This window comes from Pimephales promelas, chromosome 25 (genome assembly GCF_988280905.1).
Source record: "Pimephales promelas chromosome 25, fPimPro1.hap1.1, whole genome shotgun sequence".
Classification (NCBI taxonomy): domain Eukaryota; kingdom Metazoa; phylum Chordata; class Actinopteri; order Cypriniformes; family Leuciscidae; genus Pimephales; species Pimephales promelas.
In genome coordinates, this window is record NC_142793.1 from 9,516,227 (window position 1) to 9,539,978 (window position 23,752).

The following is a 23,752-nucleotide window of genomic DNA, read 5'->3' on the forward strand; positions in this document are numbered from 1 at the left end:
ACAGGATGACTAATCGATTCTTGAGGTTTAAGAATCGATATCGGTTGGTAAAAATGAGAATCGATTAATATTGAGAAATCAATATTTTTTTACCCAGCCCTAGTTGTATGCATAGACCACATTTTTTTACAGTGTGTTTAGGGGACAGGCAGCAAGCGGATAGTGAGATGTTTGCTGTATGTGACAAAAAACGTTTGGGCGTAAAAAACGTGTGACATCGCTTAGAGCACCTTTAATTATTCTATCTGGTATTTGCACAAAATATTGTCATTTCTAAAAATATCTTTTACCTGGAGGAGGGAGGTCAAGCTTCATCCTGCGGAGTTCTGACATTGATGATTGTAGGTGCTCAATAACAACATCATCGCTCATGCTGAAAGATGAAGCAATGCGGTCCTGCAAGAACTCCCTCAGATCCTCCAGAGACATCTTCAGAAGAATCTCTGAAAGGAAGAAAAAAGTTTAGACTTTATTAACTTCAAATTAATCTCAACTACAACATTAGAAACTATTCGCTGACAGTATATCTAGGAAGCTCATTTACTACTACAACCATAACTCTTGTGTTTTTGAGTGCTACTGCTCAGACTAAGTATAACCTTATTTAATGCTCAATGGTGCAATGATAGCTGAATTGCCCAAAATGGGATTTGTATAGCTAAAAACTGTCGGTAACCCGACCATTAACCACCATACAGTTCTGTGTTGTAATGGTGATTGCTCATGAATAGTCCAATATAGATATTGATTCTTAAAGAGATACTCCACTTCTTTGGAAATAGGCTCATTTTACCACTCCCCCAGAGGTAAACAGTTGAGTTTTACCGTTTTTAAATCCATTCAGCCGATATTTTTTTTTTTTTAAGAAGAATATCAGTAACCAGACAGTTTCTGGTACCATTGACTTCCATAGTATATTTTTTCCTACTATGGAAGTCAATGAGACCAGAAACTGTCTGGTTACTGATATTCTTCTAAATATATAAAAAAAAAATCTGCTGAATGGATTTGAAAACGGTAAAACTTAACTGTTTAACTCTGGGGGAGTGGTAAAAATAAGCCTATTTCCAAAAAAAGTGGAGTATCCCTTTAACTTTCAGTGTCCAGCCCAGATATTTAACCACTAGGCTACAGAGGTTCACCAAAGTGAAAATCTAACTTACTTTTGTACAATTTAAGGAGAGTATAGGCCATGGCGGTTAGAATCTTTTCTCCCTCTAATATGTAGATGTCCCAAAGACGCAGGGTGAGTGTGAAGGGCGTCTATGTAGAAGAAACACAACAGAGGCAAGTCATCAACCGGCTAAGCAAGAGCTCCGACATGAATAAAACATTGACATAAGAGGGATTCAGCCAAGCCATATAAAACTTTTAGTAGATGATGTTTCAAGTCTTTTTTACACAAAAACTTGCTGTAAGCGAGTGATGTGAAGAGTTGCAAAATTTGGAAATTTGGAAAAAAAAATGACCTTTTGTCCCGGCCTGGACAAGATCAAGTAGAGGGGGTTCAGAAAGAGATTTCGAATGTATCTACGCTTAAAAGGTGCATATTAGTACCTTACAGAGTTTTCACACCCATAGATCTTTTTTTTTTTTTCCGAAACAGGGACTTAATTTGTCATAATGTTGCTTTTTCTTCTTGGTTTGGTTCGCTTTCACAAGGCAACTTTCAAAAGCGTACTAAAATGTGTTTGCACATGTCACATGTGAGTACAGCTGTCGTCCTATTGGAGGAATAGCCCCCCTATTATAGTGCAGAAATCAAGGCTTCATCGGGACAGCATACTTGCACGGAGAAGCACAATTACACAACGTTTTAAGATGAGGAGATGCTCTTTTGGTTTTCAACTGTGACAACTAATATGCTCACTCACAGAATCAGACACTACTGATATTTATATAACACATTTCCTGTTATGAATTATAATAGACCCCTTTTGCGTCAACGTCACAGTTACAAAACAAAGTGAAAACTGGAGGCGGCCAATACAAACCAGCACAGATTCGGCTACATAATAAGGAGCTTAAATTATTGTTACTATTATTAAATGTCATCGTATTGTGTTGTTTGGTGCAAGGATTGATGAAAAATGAATATGCTGTATCTTTTTATTTCTAGAAAATATTCACATCATTAAAATCGCACTGTAATGTCACTCTTTATAAAATTGTCGTGGTCTCGGCGCTGGCTCGGCAGAACTGCGGATCATACACACAAGTCTTGTACAGGACCATATAGGCATCTAAAGATTTATATGCCCTCGGTTTCTCTTTACGATCGGTTTCTCTATAAGGTAGGTGTAGAAGTCAGGCCACTCAACCGAGGTAACGTAACGTTAATCCTGTCAGATCGTCTATACATTGATTGAGCATGTAGGCGGCTACGGGTCGGCCAATCTGGTTCTGTCCGTTAAAAATAACTTTTGGAAATAACAATCGCGGTCCTGGACACTGAGTGACCTTACACATTAAGATAATATCGGATTTTCTCCAGTCATTGTTAAAAAACAAGCCAACAATACTTGCTAACTAGCGCTAGTGAAGCGGCCAGAGGAATCTTTCTGCCTCCACCTAAGCTCCGCCCACAAAAAACGTCACCGTGTTTACCAACTGAAAAGGGGTCTATACCCTTTGGTTCATTGGTTCAGATCACACCTCAAAAGGAAAGCACCCTAGACTTTGGCAATTTTGGAGCCATTGTTTTGGTGCGGATCCGAACGCGATTGACATGTTCACATATGCCAAAACAAACCAAAGCAAGGGAGAAAACACTCTAGGAGAGTAGTAATACGTAACCTTACGGTGACACTATGAACCGTTTAAAAGTAAATAACAATAGTGAAATTGTTGAAAAGTAGAAAATGAAAATTGTGCCTCACCCTGTCAATAAAACATTGAAGGAACCATTTGGTTGTGTAGATACCAGTGCACATCTGTTCCTTATCCTGAGTTGAAGACAACATTTAAAAAAACAAGGAAGTGTTACTCATATTTTGTTAAAGCCAAGCAACTTGAGATTAAAATAAGAAATCTCACCAAGTGTTTCCTGAGTTTGGGAAGGAGTTTGGACAGTATTTGGTCATGATGAAGCTGAAAACGATGGAGTTTGGGAAATCCTGGGATGAAGAATCCTTTTAGAAACCACAGAGAGATGTATCAATAATTACAGCAGGTTCTCCAAAATCAAAAGAGCTATCTATTCATCTACTGAGAATGAGAGATGCTCACCATGCATGGCATGTTTCTGATTGGTCAGTAGTTGTGATAAGGCCCAGAAGGCATCTTCCTCATTCATGTACATGAGCAGAATGGCAGCGATCTGGCTCATCCCTTGACAGTAGCTCACCTCCTACACAAAACCACATAACCAGAAGTGTTGAGTGAGTTGCGCAAAAAAACAAACATTCAGACATATAGAACGGCCTAAGCCCTAAGGAAACGGTAGTTCTCATTTCCCTAATTACAAAACTTGTTAGTGCTTCTGTAATACTTTTGCTATAGAAGAGAACATCTCCAGCTTGTTCACTCCACCTCTTTCGCTCTCTCAATCTCTCTCCCCCCTCCATCGCCCTCATTTTGCCCAGTTTGACCCACTTTGTATAGGCACATTGGGAAGGAAAAGGAATAGAACACCATTTCCTGATTCTTTGAGACTGACACACTCCTCATTTTTACAAACAAGGAAATTTATGTGCGTCTAATGTTCCAGCAGTTTTGTCAAGCATCCTGTCAAACCATCATTATTCCACTTCGATCCTTTATAACGCTTCTGTTTATGGTGGTCAGTTCCCAATAAGTACCCCAAAAATAAATTAAATAGCATATCGTACAAATAGCACTAGACAGCCAGCCTCTGTTATGGTTTTTAGATCCTGGTCAGCCATTGCCTGTGGGCAACATTAGAGTCACTGTCTCTGAAATTAGGCTTTCTCCAGAGCAGATACTATACTTCAGTCCTCAAGAACCAGACAAACAATCAAAATTTGAAGTCACTAATTCTCTTAATTTTGTCCATCTTGAATTTATATTGTTACTGTACTGGGTGTATTATGCGATTGCTTTCTTGACAAAAAATACTCTTGTAAAAACCAAAAAACAAACAAAAAAAACCACTTGGATTATTTGTTTGTCTTAGTGCCAGGTCAAACTGGTTTGTAAGCTAGTTTTAGAATGGTTTTGGGTCGTTACTGGTTAGGCTGAGAAACTTGGTAACTAGCCAAACATCTGAACTCATTTATAGGCTGGAATACACAACACAATTTACTGTCTGGAGGAGCCAGTCTGCAGATATTGTGCAGTAAAGAGTTGACCAATTTCCCAGAGAATAGCATTGTGTATGATGGGCACAGACTTCCTGGCGTATTCCGGCTTTAAAGTTCACTTTGATATTAATTTTTGATATGTTTTAGCTTACCTCAAGGGCATCCAAGATGTAGGTGTCTTTGTTTCCACAGTATTTTAAATTTTGATGTTTTTAGGTCAAACCATTCTTGTCAGTCAGTCATATAATGGAGGTTTATGGGGTCCATCTCAAAGAGCATGCACAGAGAAGTCCAAATTAAACATGATTTAATGACTTGTAAATGTAAGTACACACTAATGGCCTAAGACATGAAACGAGCGGTTTGTGTGAGAGAACGGACAGTGTTTATATCGTTTTTACCTCTTGAAACCACCGCCACGTCCAAGTGATTTGAAGGCACGGGCGCTTCTGTCTGCGTAAGCGTTGGAAAGCGCCGGAAGTGATCTCTTGTGCGGTTGCGGGAAAAAAAATTAACGTTGTCTGTTGATATATCGAAATCGTCTTCCATTGCAATTTCCTGTATATCTAAATATGTTTAGATCTTCACAGTGAAGGATAACACTTCTGTGATCTCTGTGTAAACAATGAGTAATGTACACGTGCGAGAGATCACTTCTGGGGCTTTCTGGTGCTTGCGCAGACCGAAGCGCCCTCACCCTCAGAGTACTTAGACGTGACTGTGATTACAAGAGGTAAAAGAGATATAAATACTGTTCGTTTTCTCACACAAACCGCTCGATTCGTGTCTTAGGCCATCAATGTGTACTTACATTTACGAGTCATTAAATCATGTTTAATTTGGACTTCTCTGTGCATGCTCTTTGAGGTGGACCCCATATACCTCCATTATATGACTGACAGACAAGAACGGTTTGATCGAAAAATATCAAAATTGAAAAAAACTGTGGAAACAAAGACACCTACATCTTGGATGCCCTTGATGTAAGCTAAAACATATCAAAAATTAATTTCAAAGTGAACTATCCCTTTAATTTTAAGTTTATACAACTTTTGCATTTGCAAAAAAAGGGGTTTGTGGGCAACATTAACCCAAAAGAGACATGCACAGTTCCAAAATTGGGAATAGTATATCATCCGGGTGTATAGTACCTACTATTTTCAACATGCTACCATTTGGGACACAATTGTCCCATGTAGCTTGCAAGCTATACAATACAAATACGTATGCAAATTGGCATGGAGCCATGTCATTATTCACTCACTGATAAAAATACAAGTTTCATTTCATTGTTAGGGTCTGTAGTCATTATATTTAGCTCAACTTAAGAACAATAGAGATGAATGGGAAGTCGCCATTAGTGCGGTATGTGTGTCGGTGTAGGACACCGAACTGCCCTTCTTCCCCTCCGCCCTGGTTCATCCAGCACATGCTGTTCTGAGTTACATAACACATTTACACACAAACATTCAGACTCAGTCAGTCCCTCACCGTGTTGTAGACCGAATAAGCTGCCAGCACATGGAACAGGGCTTGCTGTCTGTTAAGGACAAAAAACACAGGTCAAAGTTCAACAACGAGATTTCAAATATACAGTTTCAATGTTTTAATGATGTGATACTAATAGTGGGCAAAAAATTTGGTCAATGACATGAAGCTACTATTTTTGTGACTTAAAGGAGGCGTATGCAGGATTGTGGCCAAAACTGGTACTGCAATCACTTTCAAATTACAGTAGAGCAGTGTATTTTTTGGGGATTTCCCAACGTTAGACATTTTTGTTATCCGATTCCGACACGTTTGTATCTGCAGCTGTGGTAACTAGTGAAGAGCTGGCAACCCAAATACCGCAACACTACTGACTCTGTGATTGGTAGATCGGTGGAGGGTGACGCATCAGAACAAAACACAACATGACAACATCAATATCAGGGATGCGAGGGCTGCGACTTCACTTTTTAAACGACAATATTCTGGCCAGACTACTGTTGTCAGTGATATAAGTATTTGAAATGAACATGATTTCGTAATGTCTAGTGACATATCAGGGAAAAATGTATGATTAATTGAAATACATTTTGCATACAGCTCCTTTAATATAGTATTCAAAAGTACATTTAAATGTGCATTTCATACATACATAATGTTCGAATATGATTATTCAATGATGAACTCGTCTTCAATTTCGGAATTCAGATTAATACATGATATTTTTATATGTGGTTATACCAGTGGTTCTCAAAGTGGGGTCCGTGATCTATAGCCAGGGGCTCCATGAAATAATTTATAACTGAGCCTACCGATTTTCCAGACTATAAATCATGTTTTCTTTATCATCTGAAAACATGATATTAGGGCTGAACGATTATAGAAAATAATCTAATTGCGATTTTTATTTATTTATTTTTTTTTACTAATATTGCGATTGCGATTTAATATGCGATTTTTTTTTTTTAAGTTCTTTACCTTCTGTATTAGTCGACAAAGACAAGCAATAAATCATTGTACTGTAGGGATGGGAATCTTTAGATGGCTCATGATCTGATCTACTTTTTTTCTTATTAATTAATCTTAATAACACTTAAAATATGTATTTAATTACATGTGTAAAAACACATACTTTAATATATATATATATATATATATATATATATATAATATTTAATTAAACCAATTACATGTTGAGGAATTTAAATAGGCTATATAAACTAATATAGCTTCAAAATATAAAAGCTAGTAAATAAAGAGAAACAAAAAAGCATTACAAGCAATAAACAAAGAGTACTCTCAGTAGGGGTTTCATCAACTAGTCGACTAGTCGACTGTCACAACCACTAGTTGGCGCTGTTGGCCTTAGTCGACTAGTCGGAAACAAAATGATGACATGTATATAGATATATTTTTTTGTTAACTATCCCTTTAAATACAAGCAGCAGTACTATATACTATAAGCACTATAAGGCGCACCTTCAATGACCTATTTTAGAACATTTTTCAAACGTTTGACTGGGTTTGCATTATGCATCCACTAGATGTGCTAAAGGGAATGCAGCGAGTGCGCGGCGTCGGAGGTGAGGCGTTTATTTAAGCGTGAGCGCGCGGGGCGGGCACGTAACTTACATTCGCAGCCTGCTGACAGCAGTGTCTGTTCGTGTGTGTGTTAGAGAGAGCGCTCGTGAGCGGGAGATATTTTATACGAGGTTGAACTGGCCGTGTGACAAAGCGGGCATAAGATGGACACGTGCGCGAGCAATTGATCCATATATAATGCGCTCCGGATTATAAAGCTTGAGAAAAGGCCGGATTGAGAAAATTAAAGGCTTTTAAGTGCGCTTTATAGTGCGGAAAATACGAGTACTACTCTCGCTTTTAGACCAGCACGCGACGTGTTTAATATAGACGCATATTAGCACCAGATTTTCTCTCAAATGTTTGCTTTCACTTTCTATATGGGGAGGCTGCACTTTAGACATAGCCAATTCTGTTTATGTAAACATTGTGTGTATTTAACAGTATTAGCATAATAAGACTTGAAAGATAACTTAGTCCAGTATTCAGGCGCTGTTTGACAGGCTTCTAATGAGCCTGTGAGCGTCGGGGATATGCCGCGTGCTCAGGAAAGCGCACGTTAGAACAGCGCGTGAATTAAATGTTTAACCGGCAAGGCTTATGCAAACAATGAACTTTTGTGAATTGCAGTGTCCCGTACCTATTCCTTATTGTGTGATGTGTAGGCTACGTCGCGTTGTACATTTGAGAGACGCCAGAACTGATAGAATGCACTGTAACACGATACTACTACTACCATATTTCTTCAAAAGCAGATCGTGGAGACATTTACTATTAGTGTTGTCGCACACCCCTAGAATAAACCATTTAACGACTAGTCGACTAGTCGTCGACTGTTATGCAAAACTAGTCGACTAGCAAAAATCAGTAGTTGTGAAACCCCTAACTCTCAGTATTTAAAAGTAGGCTGTCTGAATGTTTTTCTTTCAAGAGCTGGAGTGATTTCCCCTCAGTTTTGATATGAAAAGCTGTATTCACGCTAATGCACATATCCCTTTTAAAATTGTAAATGTGGTTTGTCCTGTTGATTTAAGATATAACTGACCGTGTTTACATTAATTTCGCGTCATAAAAGCATTTTGACATGCAAGTACGTTTAACCAATGAGTCGCTCACAACCGCATGCACGAGTGCTCTTCACAAAGTGCGCGTTAGTATTTTAAAATGAAAGCAGCCTTCTCAGTGATATTCATATTTTTAATATATAAGCCAACTGCATTCCAAAAGACATATATAACCGACATATAACAACCGAACGAATACCAACCGAACGAACACTGTGAATACCAACCCACCGAACGAATATTCGGGTCCAGCCCTAATAATTTCCAATTAAAATATTATAAAATATTAATATATATTTTTGTTTAATTGTTCAAATTAATTTGATTTATTTTTATATTGTTCCTTTTTTTTATCCAGGACATCTTCTTTGTCAGTACCCCAACTACATGTGCCGTGAGGGCCCAACCCAAATTGAACAGTAGAAAGAAACCAGCTCACAGTAGCAGTAAGAGTCCATTCATGCATAAGCCATCACATCCAAACGAGATGCATGTTAATAATTCATAGCATCTGCAGATTTAAAAAGATTTAGCAATGCACAGCAAGACCCTTGATAACAAGCCAGACGAAAGCAGAATTGTGACTAGTGTGCTGTAGAAACACTGACGAGTAACGCAAACAAACAGCAGAAGTGTTAAACTCCACTTCCGCCCCATATCCTCTTATTGGCTCCGCTGCACTAATACAAATGTAGAAGTCATTACTCAAAGCTTCCATCCACCAGATAGCCTGCCTGTGCAAAGTGGTTGGTGGTTGATCTACGTCTATTGTGAGAGTGCCACCCATGCAAACCACATGGCTGAAACCTCTCCATGCACTTTGGTCTACACACCTTGACGTTTGAAGACCATTTCAGTTTGATAATACGTGGAGCACAGTTGAATATCACATTTGTGAAGGGTTATTGAACAGCTTCTGGTCTACGTTTTGTTAAAAAGCCATGATTGAATTTTTATTGTGACATCTGTTCATTCTTAAGAGGATATACGATCCCAAGTGGGTCTTTATGATTGTCCGGCGCAAAAGGAAATCATTTTTTTTTCATGACACTGTGGCAAAACTTTAGTTGTTATGGACAACATCAAAGTATATATTTATTCTGGGCATAATGGTTACGAGTCACCGGTTGTGTCATTTCCTGTTAGGCCACTCACAGAAACAGGAAGCCGAACAAAAATGCAGTGACAAAGAGGAAGTTTGCTTTTGTTTTGGTTAACAAGGTCTGAGCACCTCATTTAAGAACCATCTCAACACAAAAGTCTGGGTAACACACACACGCACACACTCCAAACAAGTAAAATGCCAAACAGACCTTGAGTGAAACGAAGATACAACTAGATTTTGTGTGTTTATGTATTCATTCACACAATATCTTACTTGACCCCAAAGCGCTCCATGAACATGATATGGTTTCTGAAGGTCCTGTTGACATCAAGGTCAATCTGCTTAATTTCTGTTGAATATTTCTTGGCTTGTTCCTTCATTTTCTGCAACAACATGAAAACAAAAATTATTCGAAATAATACAAATGTTAAACAATTCCGAAATTTGCAGACTGCTTTAAAAAAAAACATCCTTTCGATAGTTAAACATTGACATTTTAAAAAAGATTTCCCAAACACTGCCCATCTGCCATTGGTCAGTCAAACAGAGTGTCACCTCTTACACTCATGCCATTGGCTGATCCAAAAATCATGACAAAATCTAACTGCTCAAGAACATTTTTGAAGCATCAATGTTCATCCACTACACTGAAAATCAATGAACAAATGGCTTATTAATGGTTATCTGTGCATATTAAACTTATAGAATTTTTTTTTTTTTTAACATTGTCACTAACATTATATAGACAGACAGGTTTGGAGCAATATGACAAATATAATTTGTATTAAATTATCCTTTAAATTAAATCCACAGTTAATCTTTTAAAAACAATGCATTTACAGCCACTGGTTTCGATTTAAAGGGATACTTCACCTCTGGAATGATGAATGTGTATTCAGAATGGGTCATTTATGTAGAAGAAATGTGAAAATATTTTTTTTAATTTGGAGCTTTCTAGAATGAAAAAAGCCAGGAAATGTATTTTTGGCTCATGTGGATGAAAGATTACAACTCCCAGAATGCATTTGCTTCGCTGCCCTAGGAGGCCACGCCTACCGTTAACAGAGCGCAGTAGTTAAACAACAAGAAGTCTAGGCTACTAATGAGTCTCCGTGATGAGTCTGCCCGAAAATGTGTTTTGAGATCGCCCAAAATGTCCAGGATTCGGCTTTTGTGTTCTACAGTCGCCATTCATCATGTTTTCTGTGGCGAGCGGGACGAGTGAGGGCCGCGGGAGAACGATGCGAGGCCGGTGGCGTGATTAACGATGAGCGACACCTTAGCAATGTTAAAACGCACATCAACCGATCACTTGTTTAGCGTTCATGTAAACACTACATTCAGATTCACCAATCGAATGAATTCAGTTAGATTGAAACAAAAGCTGTGCATGTAAACAATGAATGGCGACTGCAGAAAGCAAAAGCTGAGCTATGGACATCGACGGCCGGACATGTCCGGAAAAAGAGGAAGGTAACCCCTACTACTCAGCTTTCTCCACAGAACAAGAGCCTGCTAGCTTAGCTTCCAAAACAAGATGGCTGACACTATGTGTCCATTCTGTGAGTGAGATCCCATCACCCTCTTTGGTCGGCTTGAGAACATGCGGGACGGCCCCTATACTGACTGTAATCTTTATCCTCTGGCCAAAAAATTCTCAGATGATGCAAAATTAAGATTTTTGCGTCATATGAGGATTTTTTCCAGACAAAAATACATAAATCTCTCGTCTCAGGGGGATATGAGGGTGGAAAGCACGGTAATTTGAAAATAGTACTGGTTTTATACTAATGCAAAGCTTAATGCTAAATTCTGAAGTATCCCTTTAAGAGAAACACTTCTGTTTTTTTTTATCATCCATCAGAGCAGTAAACAAGTTATAAATATTACAGGGGCACCTAGATATATTTAGAAATTCAGATACAGATATACATAAATATAAATCCTGAAGAACGTTCAAAAATTTGGGGTTAGTAAGATTTTTAAATGTTTTTGAAAGAAGCCTCTTCTGCTCACCAAGGCTGCATTTATTGGATCAAAAATAGTTAAACAGTAATATTGTGAAATATTATTACAATGTGATCATTTTTGTTTATCCCTGTGATGATAAGTCTTCAGTCCAGTCTTCAGAAACATTCTGATAAGATGATTTGCTGCTCAAGAAACATTTCCGATTATGATCAATTTAAAAATAAATTGCTGCTTAATATTTTTGTGGAAACTGTGATACTTTTTTCAGGATTCTTTGATAAATAGTAAATAATAAATCTTTTGTAATATGATAAATGTCTTTATTGTCATTTTTGATCAAGTTAATGTCTTCGGTGCATAAAAGTTTATTTAAAAAAATATATGAATCTTACAGCCCCCAAACTTTTGGATGGTAGTGTGTATATATACACACTACATAGTCTCAATTAATCAGACTTTTGCAGCATAAAGTCTTGTCTCCGTTACAGCTTATTCTGGAAACTTTGTTTTATTTTTTGGTGTAAAGGAGAACTTCGAACCACAAACATGCCGCAGCGAGACTTTTAAAAGGCATTCGTAAACGGGAACATATTACCCTGATTTTAGCATCCCTTCACTGGTTGCCGGTTCGATATTAAAATTCTTTTATTTGTTTCTAAGTGCCTAAACAACCTAGCTCCCCTCTATCTATCTGAGCTCTTAGAGCAATATAATCCCTCCAGAGATCTTAGGTCAGGTACACAGAAACTTTTAGCCATACCACGGTACAGGTTAAAACACAGAGGTTATCGTGCCTTTGCCATTGCGGGCCCGACATTATGGAATAGCTTGCCTATTCAGGTTTGTTCCGCACCTGATCTGTCAATTTTCAAGTCACGCTTAAACACATTTTTATTCTATCGCTTTTAATAACGTGTAATGTGCATTTTAATGTTTCTTGCTCTGTTGTGTGATATTATATTGCTTTGTAAAGCACATTGGTCAGCTTGTCTGTATAAATGGTGCTATATAAATACATTTTGACCTTGACCTTTTGACCTTGACAAACGCCGTTCATACAGTTTTCCAAGATGGCTCCTGTCAGTATACACAAAGTGAACCGTCTTTATAAAGTATCTTCTTATTAAACGGTCTGTACACTTACATAGTTCTTAATGCTTCGTTTTGCATGTATAGAGCCTGATTATGCTACTGTGTTAGTGTGGGGCTATTTTGAGCCTTGTTAGTGGTATTAACTAGCGATTTCTCTTTACTTATTGAATGCCCCCATATACTAGCCATAGACGCTAAACAGTTTTTAGAGTTAAAACTCTTTACATTCGATTATCATGACAACAAATCTGAGAAGAGTACGGTCGACTAGGTACCGATGTGTTATTAGACCAAAGATTCATTTTGCGCCGGAGTTCTCCTTTTAAAGTATAGTTCACCCAAAAATGAAAATAGTTATTAATTACTCAAGCCTAAATTAAATTTGTTCATCATATTAAGCTTTGAAATATTATTGATTTTGAAGTATCATAGTGGTAGTTGCGTAGACTGTCAATGGAGGAACAGAAATCTCTCAGACTTAATTTGTGTTCTGAAGACGAACGAAAGTCTTACGGGTTTAGAACACAATGTGAGGGCGAGTAATTAATGACAGAATTTTCATTTTTAGGTGAATTATCCCTTTAATCCCAAGGAACTTTAATGTAAGAGTTGTTAAGATTATACAAACCATGCGAAGCAGAAAACCTTTGTTATGAAATTAAAGCATTGCTGCGCCAAGAGGGCAGAGGCAAAACATGTCTGGCTAATTTAAACCCAAACAATCACCCAGGACAAAGTAAAACCCAAACAAGCGAGTCATTGAATGAACGGACATCAAACAGCCACTTTTAATTCAAAGGAGCTACTGGAACCCAAACAGAAAATCCTTGCAAAGCTCCTACTGTACCTCGTACTTCCTGAAGTTTGCCTGCTTCACATTTTGCACATCCAGCAGCAGAGCCCAGGCCTGACCGCGCAGCTTCAAGGGAATCCCCTTGTACACCCGCTTCATCATCTGCAAAAGGCACATGGGAAACAAATAGATTTATTTTTGGATCTCCATAATTCCAGACATGTGAACCTCTTTAAACACAGCCTTGTAAAAAACAACAACGTTCAATATTTCAATATGGGAACTATTTTTATGATTGTTTCGAATTCATCCAATTCAAGCAATTAAAGTTACCTTTTCACTGTTTTGGTACTTTTCCCACTTTTTCACCATCTTAACCCATTTTTCCTCTCTTTCGACCTCCTGGAGTTTATACTAGAGACAGAGCATAATGAATTTTAGTCTTAAATCTAAAAATGTACCAAAAACAAAGAGGATAGTCAAAGTCACAGAAACAGAAAATGGTTAAAGCTAAACCCCCAAGTTAGTTTAAATGTAACATCACAACTTGAATGCCTAAAATTGTATATACAGTAGTAGACAATTCAATGGGTTAACTTATTTAAAATGAATTTTGCCATAGAAGATTTAACAAGGATTGCAGGTGCAAGGAAAGCTGATATTCTAATGTCACCTTCTCCTCCACTGCGGTGGGTGTTGGCAGTTCCTCTTCACTGGAAAGGAAGTATAAAGGGTAAATGGATGTTAAATCTGTATTTCAAAATTCAGAAACTTCATTGGACGATTTTACTGTGGACTTATGAAACACAATCCTGACAACACTGTTCTAGCGTTTACAGTCAGGCAAAATAATTCGCACATATTCTTTGACAACACAGTTGAGCACAGTTGAGCAATTAAAGGGATAGATCACCCAAAAATATCAATTCTGTCATTAATTACTCACCCTCATGACGATCCAAACCCGTAACGGTGCGTTCACACCGGACGTGAATAGTGCGTCAGGCGTGAATGATTTCAATGCTAAGTTAATGCAAAGACGCGTTATGCACATAAAAATTCCTGCTGCGCAAATGAGGCGTAGAGCACAGCGCGGTAGACGCGAATACACCCCATTCGCACGTCAACTTTGCACGAATGGCGCAAATTGAGCTTCTGGCGCGTTAAGCGCAAATGATTTAGTTAGTGCTAATAGTGCATTCACGCGTTTGACGCGAATTCGCATCTGCCGCCAGAGTTGAAAAATCTGAACTGTGGCGTCAATTCGCGCCGCGTTAACCAATCAGGAGCCTAGCTGCTTGCTCAGAGTGGTGACTCTCTCAATGAATGCTCAATCAACATAAAAAAGATGGCCGCCAACGGGTTTCGATTCTGACTTGCATGACACGTAAATTTCGCTTCAAACTTTTGTTTTTATGCAAGAATTAACACAAAGTGGTCAAGCGTCAAACTAGACACGGTAGACGCGAATTTGACGAGCTATTCGCGTCCAGTGTGAACGCACAGTAAGACGGATTTTCTTTCATCTTCGGAAAACAAATCTTTGTGATGAAATCTGAGAGCTTTCTGTTCCTACATTGAAAGCTATGCAACATCCACATCAACGCTTCAAAAAGCTCATAAAGAGAACTAGAGCCAGACCGATATATCGGCAGGCCGATATTAGGCATTTTCCAAACTATACGTTTCGGGAGGTATAATGGCCGATAAATGAATATTTTAAAAATAAAATAAAAACGAATCACGCTTGAACCATGTTGGCAACACTCATTGAGTTGGTCACGACACATACATAGCTTGAATAACAATTAAATCTCTTCTTGGCCTGTTATATTGAAAATGTATGTTTTCCAATTTGCAGTATGACGTTATCCATTGCTAAATTATGGCTCATCATAGACTAGCAAACCACAAAGCTAGCTAATGCCACTATCATCAGTCTGTTCTGTTGTGACAATAAAAGAAACAAGTTTCTTATTAAAATGTATCATCATATTTTATTTAAAACTCATAAATAACTACAAATAACTAATGTTAGGGAAATCTGTTAATGTTTTGTTGTGCGTTTCTGAAAAAATAAATAAATAAATAAAAATATCGGCCGATATATCAGAATATCGGATTTTAAAACCAAGAAATATATGTATCGGTATCAGCCTTCAAAATCCTTTATCGGTCGGGCTCTAAAGAGAACGAACAGATTTAATTTAGGCTTTTATTCACATATAAATTTGATCAGCGAACATAAACCGAAGCTCAACTGAACCTGCTTAATATGCGAAAACACACCTCATTGGTTCTCGAGAATGAACCTCATTAGTTCTTGCACATCAAGCAAACACGCTTGAGCCTCTGTTTACCACAACTGATGTGTGAGTTGATGAAGGTTTATTTGTGAATAAAAGCCTCAATTCAATCTGTTCATCATATAAAACGATTGAGCCTCTTCAGAAAATGTAGACTTAACCTCTCGATTAATATGGATTAGTTTCACAATCTCTTTATGAACTTTTTGAAGCATCAAAGTGTCAGTTGCATAGCTGTCAATGGAGGGACAGAAAGCTCTCAGATTTCATCAAAAATATCTTCATTTGTGTTCTGAAGACGAACGGAAGTCTTACGGGTTTGGAACAACATGAGTGGGAGTAATTTGACAGAATTTTCACTTTCGTGTGAACTATCCCTTTAACATCTCCAAGTAAGGTGAGAGGTCATCGTATTGTTAGACTGAGTGGCAAAACTGCCAGGACAGGCGAGACTTACTGCAGGAAACCGAAGCGGTCTGTGACCCTGTAGACGCTGTAGTCGGCATCCTCCCAGGGCTTAATGTGCACACCCTCCTGCCGGCCCTGCAATCAGCCCAACAAACACACTGAGAAACTGGAGCAAAGGCAAAAGATCCTCAATCCATGAGACGATTGAGAATCCAATAACAACATGACACAGCAAAAGGCAATAAAAACATTTGAAAACACGCCAAACTCTGTTTAGAACGATCCAAAAAAATGGGAATACAAGAAACTCCCATAATTTCTTCTTACAGAGTGATTTCACTGTATAATCCTGAATTCCTTATGTGTATAAACTTCACACACTTATCTAAAGGTATCCTGAGAATTTACATCCAGACTGTAGTCAGTGTAGCAGAAATGTAAGCATGACATCCAGCTGTTGTCCATCAAGACGCTTCCTCCTCAAAAGATTTTGGCTGTTTTGCAAGCTAAAACATGCTGATTTCTCAAGCTGTATGGAGGTACAAAGGGAATAAGACTTGTCTGGACCCATTGCTCACATAAAAACCCGTCCATAAAAAGGTCAAAGCCTTTATGTTGATCAATGGATGGATGTTAAGGCAGAATAGATATACCTTCAGTGCCCATGATATCCCACAACCCTATGTCTACAGTTCACACACAATTAAAACATAATGGCATCCGATGGACACATTTTGTGGAGCAGAACACACATTGTGGACACCAAATATTTTGGTTTTATCAAAATCTTTGATATTGGCTGTATTTAATTAAATTTAAATTTAATTTGTTTTAGACCATTACACATGATGTTTTCTGCTTCTGAAGCATGTCTGAAACATTTCCTTTCGTACATTCCTGCAAAACCACTGTCTGTGAACTCATGACTGGGCAGTGAGGCAGACACAGCCACAATCTATCCCCCCAAAAATGACCACAATATGAACCACATCTACCTTCACCCACATATTATACATCAGCCTTAATATAACTTGTCTTACATCAGTTGTGTGCAGCATCTCTAAGGAAAGTTGTTCTTTGTCAAGATCAGCAAATTGCAGCAACTTTTTCTGTGGTTATATATTTGGTATAGTTGATCCATGAGTTATCACAATCATTCCCTTGAGCAAGACACTTAACCCTAGGTTACTCCCAGCCCCAAATCTTGCCTCTCCCAAGAGGATTGTCCTTGTATGTACTGCAAAGACATCGGATTTAAAGGGATAGTTCACCCAAAAATGAAAATTATACTGTGATTTGCTCACCCTCAAGCCATCCAAGGTGTATATGACTATCTTCTTTCAGACGAACAAAAAAGTTTTAAAAGTTATATTTAAAAATATCCAGGCTCTTCCAATCTTTAGAGAATGGGGGGCGAGATTTTGAAGGCCTCAAAATGCATCCATCCATCATGAAAAAAACAAAAATCCATATTTAAAACTTTATTAGCTATAATAACTATCTTCCGACAGACGGCCGTACGCATCGGTTTGCAGCGGAAGAGTAACTCCTGACCCGACGCATGACTTTAATGACAGAGGACAGAGCAAAACAAAACACTGGTCACGATTAGAAGTCTAAAACGAGAAGTTTTAAAGAGAAATGTTGGAGTATCTCAATATAAGAGAAGAGGAACTTGAGTTTGTTGCACAGCCCTCCGTGTTTAAACCTCGAGAGGCGTCTAAACCCAAGATAGTCCTACATCCTACATCGTCATACATCTCGTCAGAGTTACTCTTGTGGCGCAAGTCGACTTTGCAGTATCGCTTTGCTAAAGTAAGGCGTACTTTTATGATGGATGGATGCATTTTTTAGGGTTGTAAAATCTCATCCCCCGTTCACTCCCATTATAAAGCTTGGAAGAGCCCGGATATTTTTTTAAATATATCTCAGATTGTGTTTGAAAGAAGATAGTCATATACACCTAAGATGGCTTGAGGGTGAGTAAATCATGGGATCATTTTTAGGTGAACTTTTACTTTAATGGCTACTTACTACTTTACTTGTGCTATTTTGTCAGCATGCCTTGCTGTCCATAAAGGTCAGATCATTAACCAGTTTCCTCTTGTCTGGACATTGGTTCAAACTGGTCTGCAAAACTTAGGTCAACAATTACAGAAAGTCAGAAGGTAGACTACTGAAAGGTTGTAACTTGCCTTCTCATATTTGTTGATGATTTCAGCCCGTTCTTCAGCTATTAGCGTATCAATGTCCTTCTTCATCTCAAAATCTGAAAAAGGAACAAAACAAACGTAAGACTTTTGAGCCAACTGGCTCATCCAGATGAATGGGAACATGTCCCTGAGGGTTACTGACATTACTATTCCTCTACTGATCCACCTTCAGTTCCGTTTGGGTTAAACGCATTAAAATGCTCAGAGGAATTCACATTCCACCAATATTACAACATTCATCCAAGTTCTGCCAGAAGCTGAGAGACACCCATGTGAGGTGAAGTTGCACAAATGCACATTCATGATGAGCCAAAAACAGACATGTGCTGTTATGTCAGCTAATTCTTCAAGCATTCTTTTTTTCAGTCCAACAGTCTTGTCAGGAAAAATGCAAACTCAAACCCCAGTAGTGGCAATCCATAAAGCCCTATCCATTGTGGCCTAAAGCAAGCCACCCATATTTATTACTTCAGGGCAGGCTGACTAAACCATTAATAAATTAACTGGGCCCGTATTCACAAAGAATTTTAATGCTAAAAGTAGCTTCTAACTGGCGAATTTAGGAGCAACTCCTAAAAATAATGGGCGTGTCACTCCTAACTTTAGGACTTTTTTTTAACTAAGAGTAATTCACGAAACATTTTAGCCCTTCTAAAGTAGCACCTAAGTCTGAGATAACTCCTAACTCACTAAGACCTTTTCACAAAGGATTGTAGTGCATACCACCGCCTCTTGCAGTCGTCGGAGGTCCGCGAAACAAGTGGGAATGCTGCATTGATCTGCAAACAAATCCTCTCCCATCTCACGCTTAGTTGTGCTTGATATCCCAGTGCCGAATTATTATTATTATTTTTTTTCTTTTTCACACCAATAACTGATCCTGCGTCCAGTTGGGCCTTCTTTTCCATTTTGGCGAGTTCAAAATCCACTGTCACTGAACTATTAGGCTACATTTCTTCAGTAGGAGCAACATTTCTTTGCTTTAAGAAGTCTATTTAGGCTAATAGGAAGTCAATTAACCAAGCCAGTGTTAATGCAAGTGTCGTTTTTCATTATTAGGCAAGTGTCGTTTTTCATTATTAGGCAAGTGGCGGTTTTCATTGGGGTATTAGGCTACCTTGATTTAATTTAATTGAATTAACAGCTTTTCTCTCTCTCTGCCTTTTTAAAATTACACTTCACTGGGGCCTGCACAGACATGTCATTATATATGCATTTCAATGACATTAGGCTGTCAACTTTAGTCGTTTAGTCGACTAATCACTCGATGCCTTCTTGGTCGCCTGACATTCGTATTGGTCGACCAGTCGCATTTTTTTAAAAATACATTTTCAATGATTTACTCCTTGATATTTATTCCTTTATAAGCAGTTATTTATTACTGTATTCTAAATATGTTTTATCCCCAACTTTAAATGCTTTAATTTAGGCTATTTTTGTAACTGCGCCACAGTTTAGCGCACACACTCGGGAACCGCACCTGTGGCTGGCTGCGCTGCTGCTTAGCGCTCAGTAAGGGATATAGGTAGCTTTGCTGTATTCATTTAGGTAGAAGTTAGAACGCTAACTTGTTTTGGCTTTAGTCAAAATCGAAATCTTTTGTCTGGCTACATTTTTAAACTAAGACTACAAGACTGTGGAGGTAGGCGACCGTGACCACGTTGCTCCATTATGAGCACGCACATCGCGGGCCTACATTTGAAATCAACTTGAGCGCACGAAAGACATGAGCAGCCTCTTTAACGGCTTTATCATGATTGTGATTTCTTAATATGTTTTCCTTTTTTATTTGTACACTTGACGCATTTGAAAATAGCCTAAATAATATAACAAAACGAAAATAAACCTGTATGCCTTGCAGCCTTCCTACAACACAGCCTATTTCAGATTGTTTTTAGGCTTTTTTTAAACGCCTAGATCGGCTGGACAAATGTTAACTCATAGCTTTGTAAATAAAGAAGAATATAGCCTGTATAAACGAGAGTTTTGTTAAGATTTTGCATTATGTGGCAGATAGCAGTTATATTTTTTGTAGCGTGTGGTGTGATCAGGTGCGCGATTGTGACTGTCGCCATAGACCTAGGACTGTGCTCCTCACTTTTTGCAGTTAAAAAAAAAATCACTTAATTTTCAAAGAATTGCATTATTATTATAGTTTTATTTATTTTTGATGTTTTTTCGTTGTTGTTTTATAAATGCTCTGACAATTGTTTAAAAAATGTTCAATCAAAACATCAGTTTTTTGGGGGGGGGTTTTTTCCAAAAGACTTTGGTCGACTAAGAATTTCTTTGGTTGACTGCAGCCCTATTACTATTATTATTCTGTGTAGGACACAAACATATTAAGATGTCGTAATTCCATGATTTGTTGTGTCTGTTATGTTCCACATGATGGCCCAGTCATCTAACAACCAATCACCGAGATCATTGCGAGGAAGCTCGTGCATGAGAATTGACGTCATCAATAGCAATGAAGACTCGCTCTTAGTTTAGGAGTTGTCATTTTTCCTTACATAGAGTAGGTCAGAAAGGCATTGTGAATAACTTTTAAGAGAAAACTCCTAGCTAAAATATTTTAATGCGATTTAGGAGTACTCCTAGTGGTAAGATAATATTCTTTGTGAATACAGCCCCTGAAACTTAAAGGGATAGTTCACCTAAAAAAATAAAAAAAAAACAAAAAAAAACTGTCAATCAATCACAAAAATCACATGTTGTTTCAAACCTGTAGGACTTTTATTCATCTTCAGATCTCTTTATGAACTTTTTTAAGCGTTGAAGTGGTAGTTGCATAGCTGTCAATGACTGGACAAAAATCACTCAGATTTCATTAAAAATATATTAACTTTTGTTGCGATGATGCGAAAGTCTTACATGGAATGAAATGAGGGTGAGTAATTTTTTTTTGCGTGAACTATCCTTTTAAGTCACTTGGGATAAAAATGTAACTCAAAAGTCCGACTCAAAAGTTAGACCAATTAGATTCTACATGTAGAAGCAAAATCGGTAACGCTTCCTTTTACGGTACAGAAATTACAGTATACTTACAGTGTACTTACTTACCAAGAAAGTACTGGCTAATATAAGGTAAGTACATGGAACAGGGGTAGGTTTAGGGGTAGGTTCAGGGTTAGTACTAGTTATTACCCATTAATTGTAGTTACTAAAATAAGTACATAGTATTTACATGGATAACTGGACTGTAAAATGAAGCGTTATCACAAAATCTATGAAAATGTATCTTGTGATTTTGGATAATTTAAGAGAAGATTATTTGAGGATTCAAATGAACTGAGAAGGTAAAGTGACTGAGTCGTGTGAAACTCAGCATGTATTCAGAAACTGACGCAGCTGATACTCTACTCACCATGTGTTGAAAACTAGCGAGGTCTGTTAGTTCACGTCCCCTGTGGACAGGTGGGACTCATATAGTCTACAGTTCACCAGACAACTGCTCTGCTGAGACACATGGCCACCTTTCTCTGTTTAACCACCTGTCCTACTCAAAACATCACATCTTATAAAAGGAAACCCAAGTTCCCTTTCAAACTTCTTTTCACTCTCAGAAAACGGTGCAATTTTTTAACCTTTCCAGTTTCTTCCTAAAGGTTTGTACTGTGCACATTTTTTCAAGTCACTGTTTTAAGATCATAAATCGACACGTGAGCTGAATGTTATACGGTTGCTAGACTGTAAAAAAATATATATTTTCAAGATTTGTTATCACAACATTTTTTCTTATGTCAAATCAACTTAAATAATTTATCTAGTTGAGATAACTTATTTTTTTGAGTTTCTGATGATTAAATTAATCTCCTTCATTGTATTAACTCACTTTTTCCAGTTCAGTCAACTTAAAATTTTAAGGCACCCAGGTTGCTTAATTTTTTTAAGTTAAACCAACAATACTTTTTTACAGTGTAAGGAATAATTTACTCACATTCATTTCATTCTAAATCAATATGACTTTATTTCTTCTGTAGATGACAAAAAATAGAAATGTTATTTGATAAAGAGGTGTCATTATATTATTCAGCGTTCCTCATTTTATGTTCTATGGAAGAAATACAAAACAAATATTTGTTTTGGGAGGAACTATTTATTTAATAATATGTTCCATGCAATAAGCCTATAGATTTGGATTGGGTTAGAGTAAATAACGCCAGGATTTTTGTTTTAACCTTCAAATGGTCTTCGTTTCCTGTTTACACTTTTGGGTCTATACGACCCCAACAATTGATTGAGTAATTGTACAAAAAATATCAATTTTTAATCATACAAATAATATATCTTTTTTTTTTTGTTTACTTCTCATCTATTCATTGGAGAAATAAAGTACTTTTGTATCCATATACCACACAATTCATCAACTACACTAGCGTGCATATGAAATATTATTTTTTATGATACGTACATTGCATTTATGCTCCAGTACTAGGCATTCATTTCTGTGTAAAAATTTTCAGATTTATGCCAGATTTTTTTTTTTTGACACGTGAATAAAACATATTTCGTTTTTTTTTTTTTTTTTTCACATTTACCATTCATTTCAAAGTGGGGTCATATTGACCCCAAAGACCAGAAGTGTAAAAAATTTTTTTTTTTTTACATACCTTCAGAACAGAAAGATAATGCATGAAAAGTCACATAATCTTATTCCACTGAGATGAAGGGAACCTTTTTTTTTAATTAAGTTAAAGTCGATTGGGTCGTATAGACCCCATGACCCGATTGAGGCTACCACCATGTTGTCTATGGTTGTTGTAAATTAATCAGAACAGAAATGTGAATTTGTTATCTTTAATAATAACAGAAACAGTTTGACATTAATGGGGGTGTTCAGCTTTAAGAGAATTCTACCAATAATGCATCAGTGTATGAAGGAAAAAAAAGAGAAAGAGATTGATTTCATGTGCGAGCGCTGTATCTAATGATTCAAGTTCAGAAACTTCAGTAAACAGTTCAGTTTATTCAATTCAAGTCGTCAGTGGTCATTATTGCTGGTCAAGGAAGAAAATACACGACAATGGTAAAGAAGGAATAGCACTATACACATAACTACCACCCTCGTGAGAAGTCAAATGTGCCACAGTAAACGGATCCGTCTTAAGACTTGATCTGGAGCCAAAACACTTTCATTTACTGCAATAGGGAAAGGCTTCTTTGAGAAACATTACGTCTCCTATAAGCTGACCAGGGAAAACAGGTCAAGCAAGAGATGCAAGCATAATTTATTCACCGCAGTCTTGTCTACGAGTCATGGAACTTAATGGCTTGAGAGAAATCATGTTGGCCACTACAAGTCGGATTATAGCAATGCCTGCATAAACGTCTATCCGTTTGGTCAAAACTCAAAAGCAATAAATGGTTTTTGAGAATGCATTTTCCTCCACACTATTTAAAATGAAGGTTAAAGCGGTTTCAATTTTCTCATGAAGCTAAATACAGAGAGGTCACCCACAGATCTAA

The 23,752-nt window shown here is 37.5% G+C and overlaps 1 protein-coding gene across 1 annotated transcript in view; it reads right to left on the minus strand.

Annotated features, from left to right (window-relative positions):
* Positions 1-23,752, minus strand: part of LOC120473373 (uncharacterized) — a 46,320-nt gene that overhangs the window by 5,107 nt on the left and 17,461 nt on the right. Inside the window, exons 2-13 of the mRNA XM_039663176.2 lie at positions 18,266-18,339; positions 16,120-16,205; positions 14,030-14,069; positions 13,690-13,770; positions 13,411-13,518; positions 9,774-9,883; positions 5,754-5,802; positions 3,229-3,349; positions 3,037-3,131; positions 2,880-2,945; positions 1,164-1,263; positions 291-443 (exon numbers count right to left, since the gene is read on the minus strand). Of these exons, the coding sequence (XP_039519110.2) occupies positions 291-443; positions 1,164-1,263; positions 2,880-2,945; positions 3,037-3,131; positions 3,229-3,349; positions 5,754-5,802; positions 9,774-9,883; positions 13,411-13,518; positions 13,690-13,770; positions 14,030-14,069; positions 16,120-16,205; positions 18,266-18,331 (1,075 nt within the window). The 5' untranslated portion in view covers positions 18,332-18,339. The remainder of the gene's footprint in view (positions 1-290; positions 444-1,163; positions 1,264-2,879; positions 2,946-3,036; positions 3,132-3,228; positions 3,350-5,753; positions 5,803-9,773; positions 9,884-13,410; positions 13,519-13,689; positions 13,771-14,029; positions 14,070-16,119; positions 16,206-18,265; positions 18,340-23,752) is intronic.